The 12,007-nt window shown below is 37.1% G+C and overlaps 1 protein-coding gene across 6 annotated transcripts in view; it reads left to right on the top strand.

Moving 5' to 3' along the window:
* LOC139121545 (tropomyosin-like) overlaps positions 1–9,450 on the top strand; it is a 38,144-nt gene extending 28,694 nt beyond the window's left edge. For all 6 annotated transcript variants that reach the window (XM_070686538.1, XM_070686537.1, XM_070686539.1 and 3 more), the window contains 4 exons: positions 383–453; positions 950–1,088; positions 3,757–3,826; positions 7,851–9,450. In XM_070686538.1, coding sequence (XP_070542639.1) covers positions 383–453; positions 950–1,088; positions 3,757–3,826; positions 7,851–7,933 — 363 coding nt within the window. In that variant the 3' untranslated portion in view covers positions 7,934–9,450. The remainder of the gene's footprint in view (positions 1–382; positions 454–949; positions 1,089–3,756; positions 3,827–7,850) is intronic.
* The last annotated feature ends 2,557 nt before the right edge of the window (positions 9,451–12,007 follow it).

Below are 12,007 nucleotides of genomic sequence, written 5' to 3'. Positions count from 1 at the left end.
ATACTGTGGAACATTCTTGACAAGTCAGAATAAGTTTCCAATGTAAATGAAAGCTTATCTCAATTTTATGTTGAATCATGTCTCTTTAATGTATATGATTTTATGATTATTACAAATCTGTTATCAATAGTGAAGTCCTCATTACAAGTTCACTGTTAAAATCTGCAACACCAAAAGAGGACACTTTCAATAATTGAGCAAATACATGTCTTAATGACGAATTCATTACAACAAAAATCCGACAAATTGTAAAGTATGGTGACCTTTGACATGCATTCAGTTCATATATGCAGAGTGTGAAATAACGGGTATTTTTTTCCTTCTTTCTCTCGCATCCACTTTGTCCTCTATGTATTTTCCTTGGCTCTTTTCCTACATGTAGTGCGCCCGTAAGGTACTCGTCTTAGAAGGTGAATTGGAACGTGCTGAGGAACGCGCTGAAGTTGCAGAAGCGTAAGTTGGAGAGAAGCCAATAGCATTCGAATCCGTGAGAGTTTTGAAAGTGAAAGTCGTAGGATTTACATGTCAATATGAAGACATTACCTTCCTTACATTGGGTGTGAGATTGGAAAGAACCCAGATTATGACTTCTTACAAAGTTTTATTTGATCTATTTCTTCCAAGTGTTGACAGCAAAGAGGCAGTTACCAACCAACAAATTTGTTAAATCAAGGAACAATTTTAGATCATGAATGCTTGTAAGTCTGGAAAATTTGCTGTTAATGCAAATGTTATGCTAATCTATAATGGTCAGGGTATCAATGTTTTAATTGCTGTTTTGGGGAGAATATTTATCGATACCTCCATTAGTAATGATCAATCAAGTGATCATCCCACCGCTGCCACCAAACAAGAGCAGAACAATGTGGCTCTGAATTGGAGGTTGAAGTTGACGTACTTTATCAAAGCAAATGGTTTTAATGTTTATGATTTCATTGTTGATCAACAGTAAGGTTGTTGAACTTGAAGAGGAATTGAAAGTGGTAGCCAACAACCTGAAATCCCTGGAAGTCAGCGAGGAGAAGGCGTCAGAACGGGAATTCACCTATGAAGAGAAAATCCGAGTGCTGGAGGAGAAGTTGAAGGAGGTTTGTGCAAAACTGCAAAACGAGATAGTAGTAAAATTCGGTGGCATACTCTTGCTGATTAACTGCATGACATTGACACAACTTGGCAGTTGCTTCAATGGTTTTGTAGCGCTGTTTATTAAACACGTTGGCCAGGCTTCTGTGGACAGTCTGTCTTTCCAATTGGAGCGGCATGCACTTATAACGGGTGTGATTATCTCCAACGGAAGACGGTCTGCAGCTTTGATTATGCCGACTGTTTTCTAAATAGCTCTCTTCTGTTGGGGTAGCTGTGTAGACATATCATAGTTCTGTATATGTCCTGCCCTGCATGGCAAAACGCATGCTTCAGTGTGAGTTATATTCCGTTCCTTTCATTATAGGTTACTTTGACGCCAACGCCCAAGGATACATTTTATTAAGAGGGAGGGTCTTAGTGGTGCTTATTTGCTCATACCGCAAAATGAAATGTCCCAAGTTGTGTCAAAAGTCAGGAAAGCTCTGAATTTTACTATTGTTGCCCCCTTCACCTAACTTCTAATGGCCTAGTTGTATAACCTCAGTTTCAGTTGTAACATTTTTACAATTCAGTGTTGTTGGTTTTTTTGTGGTATACTTTTATGCCAACTGCAGCATGTAAGCGTTTGTGACATACTTTTTTTACATCGCACAGTTCTGTACTTTCTTCTCAGTTCGTATTTTTTTCGTCCATACAAATTTTTGTATATTTTGTATGAATGGCTTGTCAGTTTCAATGTCGACATATTATTTGTAGATGTATTTTGTAGATATTTACTGCAGAGTGTGCTTTTAACACAAAGTCACCGTCGATCATCCAGAATCTATTATGCAAGCCTGAACATTTTAGCATTGTTGGGTTTTGTTTAGAGACTAGGGGGTCCTTTCCAGTATGTCATATTTGCTGTGAGTATCTGGACTTCCAGATGCCATATGCAAATATGCAAAAGACCCTCTAGTTTTTTGTCCAAAGTGAAATGAAATTCTCATATTTGATTTTAGACTGATAGTTTTTGCAGAAGATACCAGTGTTTAGGGAGTTCATAGATGTGGCAGCTGCTGAAGATTTCTAGATATTGTGTCAAGAATTCGTGTTTCATCTCAGCACACAATTGATATCAATTCTGTTATTGAGATGAAGGACAAAGCACGAAAAATTCAATAGCTAAAGACTTTCTTGCAAATATGTCAACTTTTAATGATACAATTTACTGACTATTGAAGCTGCCACATGTATCTAGAACTGAAATCAGTCCCAGCAATGTATCAGGATTCAGTAATCATAACCGCTTACAGTCTCTGATTACAGTGTCTTTCACCTAGGTACCGCAACTCAGCGTATGAGATGGACACAATCCACGTACAAAACAAGTGATTAGCTTGGATTGATTAATTACAGTAAACCAGCATAGGGCAGCCGCTCTGTCTGGACTGAGAGATACACTTTATCTAAAATGTGTGGCTTTTTAGTCAGTTTCGGTTGAGAATACCTTCACCTCTTGAACTCTTAGCTGAAATTGTAAAAGAAACAGTTACATTGTAGATCAAGTCAACTGCTTATCTCTCAGTCCAGACAGCGGCTGCCCTATGCTTGTTTACTGTAATTAATCGACAAGTCGGTTTTGTACGTGGATTGTGTCCGTCTCATACACTGAGTTGCGGTACCTAGATGAAACGCACTGTAAGTTTGAAGTGAATTTATCATGCTTTGGAAAAAAGACAAAAAGAAGTGTGTTTTTCCATGTTGACTGAATTAGTACGAGCAGTATTTCCTCAATAGCAAAGCCTTTGTCTTCAGTTGTTTTCCTTTGATATATAGAGTATTGTGTTGTTTTCAGAAAAGGTATTATTTTAAAGAAGTTTTTGAAAGTCCTTGCTATGATATTTTGTCTGTACTTGTTAATTTTTGTTATAGTTAGACCCACTGACAGTTCTAATGTTGGTATCATTACCTTGAAGCAAATGATTTATATTGACCTTGAGTGTTTTAATTCATGTTTTCATTAAAATGTTATCTGATATGGTATGCTGTGTAGTGACAAACATATCGGAGAAAGTCTCTATGAATTTCATGTGAGCTATTCTCCTTGTTTTATCGCAAGATCTACTGTTCGGAAGATGTCACAAAAAATATGTGATATTAAAATTTACCAAATTCCGTAGATCATACTGTAAGTTCAAGGACAGATATCACACAATCAATAAATGAACACGCTCAAATTTTACAACAGTTGAAAAAGATCGGGTTTTGATACCATCATTATGGGACACCATTTTCTGTTCTATCAGTATTATCCAATTTTATCCCTTAAGTTGAATGAAATGCCAGCTTTTTTATTCAAGGTACATCATTTTAAAATAACACAATACTGAATTATGTTGAAGTGAAGGAAAAAAGTTATAAGAAATTACAGAACAACTCTTTTCTCCTTTTTGTTCCTACCCAATTGCATGATGGGATATAGTCTGTGTCTTTTGAAATTACAGTAAATCTATTATGGAGCTAGGGTAACTCAAGGATTTTCACAAAGCTAGGTGGACACAAATGTACAGTACTGTCTTTGTGGATTCAGGTTTACAACGTTTGAATTCAAGTTGAAGTTTGAGGGAATACTGCTGGTTGTAGTTGTATCACATGACATACCCAACGTGAGCTTATGTTTTGTTTCAGGCTGAAACCCGTGCTGAGTTTGCCGAGCGATCAGTGCAGAAATTGGAGAAGCAAAATGAAGAGCTTGAAGGTAAAACGGCCATTTTGTCTCTTTACATCTTGTGTCTGTCATGTTGGACTTTCTGTAGTTTGACATGCAGGTGCTGTTCCAATCCCATATTCATCTGAGTATAGTACCCTGGATGGGTAACACGAAACTGGTGTTATTGAAAAGGCGATCCTAAAGTAGGAACCGGCTAACATTTTCTGCAACCAACACTTAATTTACCCTTATTTATGCTTGCTTATTGAGGACCTTTCCTGAACTTTCGATGACTTTCAAAAAATTGATTTATTTGAAATAGATGTTGAGACTTAAACTGACAAGATTTGATTTCATGAATTGGCATGACACAGGAAAATTGATATACTGGTACAGTCATTGGCAAGACGACAGTAAAACACAGCGACGATTACCCATCGTAACTGATATGACTGTTCTGTTAGAAAGCAGGATCCATGAAGGGTCAAAGCTTCAAAATTGCTAAAAAAGTGGTTCCTTTACAAGACTTTCAGTGTCACAGTATTCTAACATCTGGAAATGGTCTCACATCTAGCAGGTTCTTATTCATGGATGTCAGGCATTTTTGAAATCCCCCAGGGGAGGGGCTTGCACACAATCAGCGGTCTCTACTCTGACGAATATACGCTGGTAGTTTCTGACAGAATTTCACCTCAACATTGACAAGTCTCTCAATGTTAATAAAAGATGTGTTCAAATTCTGTTCTGTATACCGTTCAGACATGAATTATTAAGACTTTGGTGTCTGAGTAAGTGAGGTTAGGTGTAGCTTCAACGCACAGGCGCTCCTTAGCTGGTTAGTCTGCTAAGTAGATCGATTTTCGGATCGATCTATTGATCCCGTAGTCGATATGCCCGCCACTGCAACCTAAATACTTACAAGGTGTGCAACACAAGCAGTCTAAAAACACACCACCCGATTTGTCAACTGGCCGTGCGCTCACACTAAACATTCAGAACTACACTCCCATATACCTAGTCGGATTACAAATTTAACCATCTCCGCGAAAATCACGCCAATGAACGTGTTACTCGCATCATCTTCAAGACATCGGCCGTGTTTTGAGACAAAGCGCAGTGAAATGTGGCCTGCAGAACGATTCTACCATATGATGTAATTTATTCCACTACTGATTGGCTAATCAACGGCCAAAACAAAGGTCATGGCAAGACGTCACTGGTGAAGTATAGTTGAACCAATCAGCAGTGGAAAAAATGACGTCATATGGTAGAATCGTTCTGCAGGCCGCATTTCACTGCGCTTGGTCTCAAAACACGGCCGATTTCTTCAAGATGACTCGAGTAACACATTCATTGGCGTGATTTTCGCGGAGATGGTTAAATTTGTGATCCGACTAGGTATATGGGAGTGTAGTTTTGAATGTTTAGTGCGAGCGCACGGCCAGTTGACAATTCGGGTGGTGTGTTTTTTGAGTGATTGTGTTGCACACCTTGTGAGTATTTAGGTGCAGTGGCGGCATATCGACTACGGGATCAATAGATCGATCCGAAAATCGATCTACTTAGCAGACTAACCAGCTAAGGAGCGCCTGTGCTTCAATGCTATTGTATAGCAGTGAGAAAATCCTGTCAATTTCTGCCAACTGTTGACTCAGCTTGTGGATTATGGTGGCAATATACACACCCTGTGTTGAAAACTGATCTGATATACAGCTTCCACCCAATCAACAAATATCGACTTTCCAGTGGTGACCTTAGCCTTGACAGCTGTCCCTGATCCATTGCTGCAAGCAGAGGGTGTTAGATATCAAATTGCAAAACAGCAAACCCATGACTGACATTTCTGATTCAAAATTGACATCATGAAATCCAGCAATCTAAAATAATTCAGGCTGTCGCATTTAACAAATCCGGTCAAGCTGACTGTTTTTTGGGTCAAGAGAAGCATATGTGTCTATAAAGGCAGTGTGTACTGCAGACTAAGAATAGAACATGTTACCCTGGATAGCTGAGCCGAGGGCAAAGACCATATATGGAATAGAAACTGACAGTGTCTGATAGAGGGTGGATTGTGATTGGGGTCAGCGCATAATATTTATATGTGACCTCTGGATCTCTAGGCCTCCTATACGGGACATTCTTGGTCTAATACTGGAAAAAAAATATAGATCTATGTTTGTTAAATTTCAGGAGATATAATAATATTGGTGGGGTAACTTGTTCCAAATATCAAATTTGAAGTAATTTTATTTGTGTAATCAAATTGACACACATCTAGATTGTGTTATTTTTTGGGAGATTGAAGTGGACTATGCTGGTCTGGTTTGATCATTGTTGAGTTTGAAGTGAAGCAAAAGAAAACCACGCCATTGGCATCACATGTGCAGATCAAATCCAGTCTTTTCAATGTATCCATCCCAAGTTGAGAATGAATCCTTAAATGTTTCCACAATGATTTTACACCAAGAAGACTGCAAATTATGAAAAATAACATCACTTTTACAAAGATATGTGAGATTCTGCATGAATTTAGGACATAACATTCCATATTGGAACAATCTTTGGCTTTTGTGGAATTTGGAAAAAAATATGCCAGGAAGGAATGGCATAGCAGATGATGGGTCAGAGATGCTCTGTTTGGTATCTGTGTAATTTGCACTGTCCTCAATCAGAGTGTTTGAGGTCAAACCTACCAGATGGCAATGATGTTGCTACTATTAAGATCATTAAAGAATTAGCATGTTGATATTGTTTCCAGATGTTTCTTTACTCCAAACATCCTTGTGGAAAAGGTCTGGTATTGCTCTTCAATGATATGGTTTCATACTCTTTTCATAAATTAGCTGAAAATATTTTCATCATGGTATATATAATACGTGTGACCTCACTGCTTTGTGTATAACTCATGAACTTTGACCTTTTAACATAAAAATCAAAATAAAAGGTTAGGTTAGGATTAACATTTATGCTATTTTTGAAATCACAGTCTGTAACATTCTTGATAAAAAATGCACGTTCTCGTTTCGTTCCTATTCAGTTTAAGTTTAAGACCCAGACCCAAATTTACTTGCCCAAAAATTTATCTTTCCATAATCTCTACATGAACACAACAGCCTTTATGAGTTGATAAGCTTGACAGTGTTACAAAGTGAAGTGTGTCAACCAACTCCACCCCAAGAATGCATTGTTCAAATTTTAGAAATCAACAATGTTTTTCTCGCCACTTTGTTCCTCTCATGAGCCATGCCTCAATGTTTGTTATTCTTAGATACACAAAATGAAAAATGGTACTACAACAGTGTTAAATAACATATGTATTGTTGAAAAAATGTCCAAAAATTGGGAAACAATAAGATAACCATGGTTACTATGCTGGGGAAGACAGTGCCTTTGTTGTTTCTCACTTAGAGGAAAAGGGGGGGGGGGGGCGTCATGGTGGAGTGTTAATCCTCTTTCTACTGGGCTTCATAGACAAACCATATAAATAAATACAACTTGGGAGAAAGAAGATTAAAAGGTAGAATTGACTTCAAAATTAAACTCTTCATAAAATTTACTTTTGTTTGAGTTCAAGTAGATCCAATTTCTGTAGATGGTCATGGTGTCAATAATTTCGGAAGTGTCAGAATTGCAATCCAGCCTGTTTCAACCTGACTTTGTCACAGATCACAATCTCATGTAGAGAAAAGTGTATCGGATTATTCAAGTTATGGCAAGAAAAGTATGAAGCCTTTTCAGTCTCGGGATCTTTTTGTCTCTATCAGGTCATGCTGGTTAAAAATGGTTAAGAATAAGACATCCTTTATGACATCTGGCTTGACAAGTCCCATGGAATGTGATATAAAGATTCTACCTCTTGAAAGACCCTTGAAAATGTCCAGATAAAAAGGGCATTTACAGTGATGTCTCGCAAAGACAGATATAAACATAGTAATTGTTACTAATAACATTTGTCACAAGCCAGCCTCTGGGCATTTTGATTGTTATGCCTTTTTTACAGACTAGACCTCAAACAGATTAAATATTTTACTGACATATTTGTTCTTGTTGTGTTTTTTTTTTCCGTTCACAGATGAAGTGTACAATGAAAAGGAGAAGTACAAGGCAGTATGTGATGAGCTGGATCAGACACTAGCAGATTTGACTGCTATGTAAAAAGATTCGTACATCTCTCTGCAACTGCCAGTGGAAAAAAAAACTATTCAAAGTAAATCACAACACACAACAAGAAAAAAACAAACAACCAAACAATACACTGCTTTTTTTCTCAGCATGCTGATTTTTCAGTGTTAGCGGACAGTATTGTTATGGAAACCAAGTGCGAAACAACCAAAATTTTGATACCATTGACAAATTAGTTTAAACTCTTTAGCTGTTCATGTGTCAGATGCTTACCATTTCAAAAATGCGTATTTCAAAAAAATTTAGTCAGGGTCAGATATTTTTTGTAGTGAAAATTAATATAGAAATTTCCTTTGTTAAATTTTTAATTTGATTTGGTCACTGGTGAAATTGACCATATTTTCATTGTTGAAAATTGTATATCCAAATCATGTCTTTGTCTTTATCAAGACACTCAGTCTCGCCCGTTTTCCTTTGAATGGTCTCAACCACCTACCAAAAATGCATAGAGACTGCTCCAAAATATTGGGAGGTAGGGGTGGATGAGGTTGAATTTCACCGGTGGACCTTGCTCCGTTGCCCAATCCAAAATTCTGTAATGTGTTTTGTCCATCACTGCAAGCGAATGAAGGGAGAAGAGTGAACTAAAGAGCAAATGGTATATTTTGCAGATGTCAGAATTTTCACAGAAAAGAAAACAAGTCTTTGTTCATTCTGTCATTTTCTCTGTCGACGTCTTCAAAAAGTAGTCTTGTAAATTTGTAGATGTGATAAGTGGTACTTGTGTAGTCTTGCCATCGGACCGAGAGTGCCCAGGAAGGGGCACCTCCAGTTTGCTTCTGCTCATTTCGTGGCAGCACCAGTCCCCCTGTCTATGTTGTAGATAATTCCATAACTGTGATTACACCATTTAGAATCCATTGGCACTTGGCAGAGTCCATTACTTGAATAGGGATGGTCAGCTGGAATGTGCAGGGGCAAACTGGCGCCAAACTAAAGTTGCAGAACCTTGCAGATTTCTCAGTAGGGGATAGGCTTTCTTATTTTTTTACTTTATTGAATAAATATTCCTTGTCTCCTACTTCATTTTGAAGATGATAAAATTATTAAAACAGACAATTTCTGAAATATCTTTCGCCACATATTGTGACCATTATATCTGTGACCATCCCTATTGTAAGGAAATATAAATGTCACATTATGGTAATGTAAGACACGTCTAGGTACTCTGCGTCGAACTTTAGAAGTAATATATATTCATTAAATTAATATTAGGAGTGAGTAGGTGTTAAAATGTAACCAAAAAAAAATCTTCCATGGGCATGAAAGTTTTTCAAAAAGGCATCGTAGTTATTTGGTAGTTGGACATTTTGTGATTCAGGTTCCGCCAGATTTATGCAAGCAGTTACAAATCTTTGACAATGCATGCCTTTTATATTTCCTTGTTTTACTTTTGGGTAGTACTTAGGAATATAATTTCACTTGCTTTTCTTTCTCGATATTTTTGCTTTGTTTGTTAAAGCCATCAATAAAATAATTGTACAAGATAACGTGTGTGGTGTATTGAATTGTGAGTGGCTGTCGTGTGAGAGTAGTTTTCTTGTCATGTATGCTTATATCGCACAGGGACTCAGTGCATTGTTCAGTCAGTCATGAGTAATTTTACATAAAGTTATAATTTCTGTTTGATAATCACCAAATAAGTGAAATAAATGAATTACATACTTGAATATATTCAAATTGTCAAACTTATCCTATCAAATTGGTTACAGTGATCCACAGCTTTGTCTTTATAGCTGGTGTATTCTTGCCAAAGATTTTGACTGACAACTGTGCTAAGTTCCTGTTGAAGGTCAAGTTGGATTCACTTGATATTTGACCAGTTTTCAGGAAAGAAATGTACAAAACTTACCTGGATAAAGAAACAAAGGCTGAATGAAAAGTTTCAATGACTATGTTCATTATGTCAATTACCAATAAGGAAGAAATACATAAATAGACCTTATTGTATCATTACTCTGAAAATAAATATAAAATTATGTATATACTGAATTGTAAAGTATCTTCAGCCTGCAGGTAGCATTATGGTATCGTGGCCAGTGTATTCCACAAGGGAGTATATCCTTGATCAAGCACTTTTACCATAGCTCACTTTGCTTCTCCTCACCCTGGAAGCGGTTGGTAGCTAGGCCAGTAAATTGGTTATTTGACCCCTGCATGACCTTATATCTTGGCATTAGTGGTGATATGAGGGAATTCTAAATGCAGTACTTTCCTCTGAAAAAATGCATCTATGTGAAAATGCACAATATACCTTGGAAGTGAGGCCCAATGGAAATGTTGAATGTTACAGAGTTTTCAATCAACCTTGCAGACGTATATCAACAGAAAGACAAGGTTGTGTGATCGGAAAAGGGATCATGGAAATGGCCATATAGATTTTGGTTCAATGCCTGTTGAGGAGTACATGATATGTAAAAGAACTGAACAAATACTAGGCTTGCTTCATGTCTGTGGGCGTATAAATATCAAAACAACAGCAGACTTTCACGTTAGAAGTAGGCTGTCGCATAGATCATTGGGTGAAAGCGATGGCCTACACCAGCCAGTAACTGCTGCCAAGAAAAGCCAAGCGACTGGGGCCAGTCTATCTAAACAAATACTTCATCACAATCTGTCAACCAAAGGGAACAAGGGGCACAAAATCAAAGCAGTTACCTGTGCTGTACTCAGGAGTTGAGAACAGAAAATCATTGAAACTCGGAGAAAGATAAATTATTTGGAAACTCTTCAAAATACAGATAGCGTCAATGACAGTGACATACCAGACTCGGCTTTTTGCAGAGGAAGAGGATGATCATGAAATTGGCAGCAGCACTGGTGATGAGGAACTTTTTGAACCTTCTGAGACACAGTATACAGTGTACACAAGTTCTGAAAGGAGAGCAGGATCTTTTGAAAAATCCCCTTTCCACTGATGATATATTGTACTTATGCGCCGGTAATGGCCTGTGTGATCATTCAAAATTGGAGCAATACTTACTCAAACAATAGGGGGATCATGAAATTTTTGTCATCTTAAAAGGGGGTTCATCAATTTGTTTTGGTAAGTGGGTTGGGGGTTCACTTATTATGACTGATGCACAGAAGAATTTGCCGGCCTACCCTGGACATAATAACTGAATGCTCCCTAATATGGCGCAAGTGAGGGCTGTGATGTGTGAACATGTTCATGGCTAATGATCTCTTTCACATCACTGCATCAGTATTAATGAATTTTGTCAAGTGAATGGCAGTCACGACTGCATAAATTATGTCATTAAAATCATTTTCTTAATAATTATAGTAGCATGCTTTTTGGGGAAGTAAGAGAGCCGTCATTATTTATGGCCTGGGGGGGGGGGGTTGGAGGAATCTGAGGGGGTCACTCAAAAAATTGAAAGCTACAAGGGGGGGGGGGGTTGCTCAAAAGTGGAGAACAAGAAAGGGGGGGCTACTCAATTTGTTGACATGTATTGAAGCATTTAGTGGAGTTACGAATTAATACACAATAATAGTAAAGATATGTAATACATATTCATACCTGGTATTTGTGTACACACACACACACACACACAATATATATATATATATATATATATATATATATATATATATATATATATATAATATATATATATATATATATATATATATATATATATATATATATATATATATATATATATATATATATATAAATCATAATACAGGTGGTTTCAAGTAGAAACTAAAATCTCATTACACTATGTGTTTCACGTTATTGTGATCTTCAGACGAGAATGATCAGCTATTCGACGTGGCAAGCCTTATGTTAGAGGCTAGTACTGAGTACTTTTTTCAGTATTTCCTGATTAAAGATTGATATACTTGCCTGATCATTCATGAGAAACGTCTGCTTTCTATATTCTACATTGTATAGGTTACCGATAGGGGAAAATGTGTAAAGCAAGCTTATTCTGATGCTATAAAGTTTAAAACCAGTTGAATGCCTTGACAACAAACCCATCTTTTATTGCAGGAAAATAATAATAAATAATAAATGTGAATAAATGTATGTCTGTCGCA

This window comes from Ptychodera flava, chromosome 21 (genome assembly GCF_041260155.1).
Source record: "Ptychodera flava strain L36383 chromosome 21, AS_Pfla_20210202, whole genome shotgun sequence".
Taxonomy (NCBI): Eukaryota; Metazoa; Hemichordata; class Enteropneusta; family Ptychoderidae; genus Ptychodera; species Ptychodera flava.
This window is presented reverse-complemented; position numbering and strand designations above follow the sequence as displayed.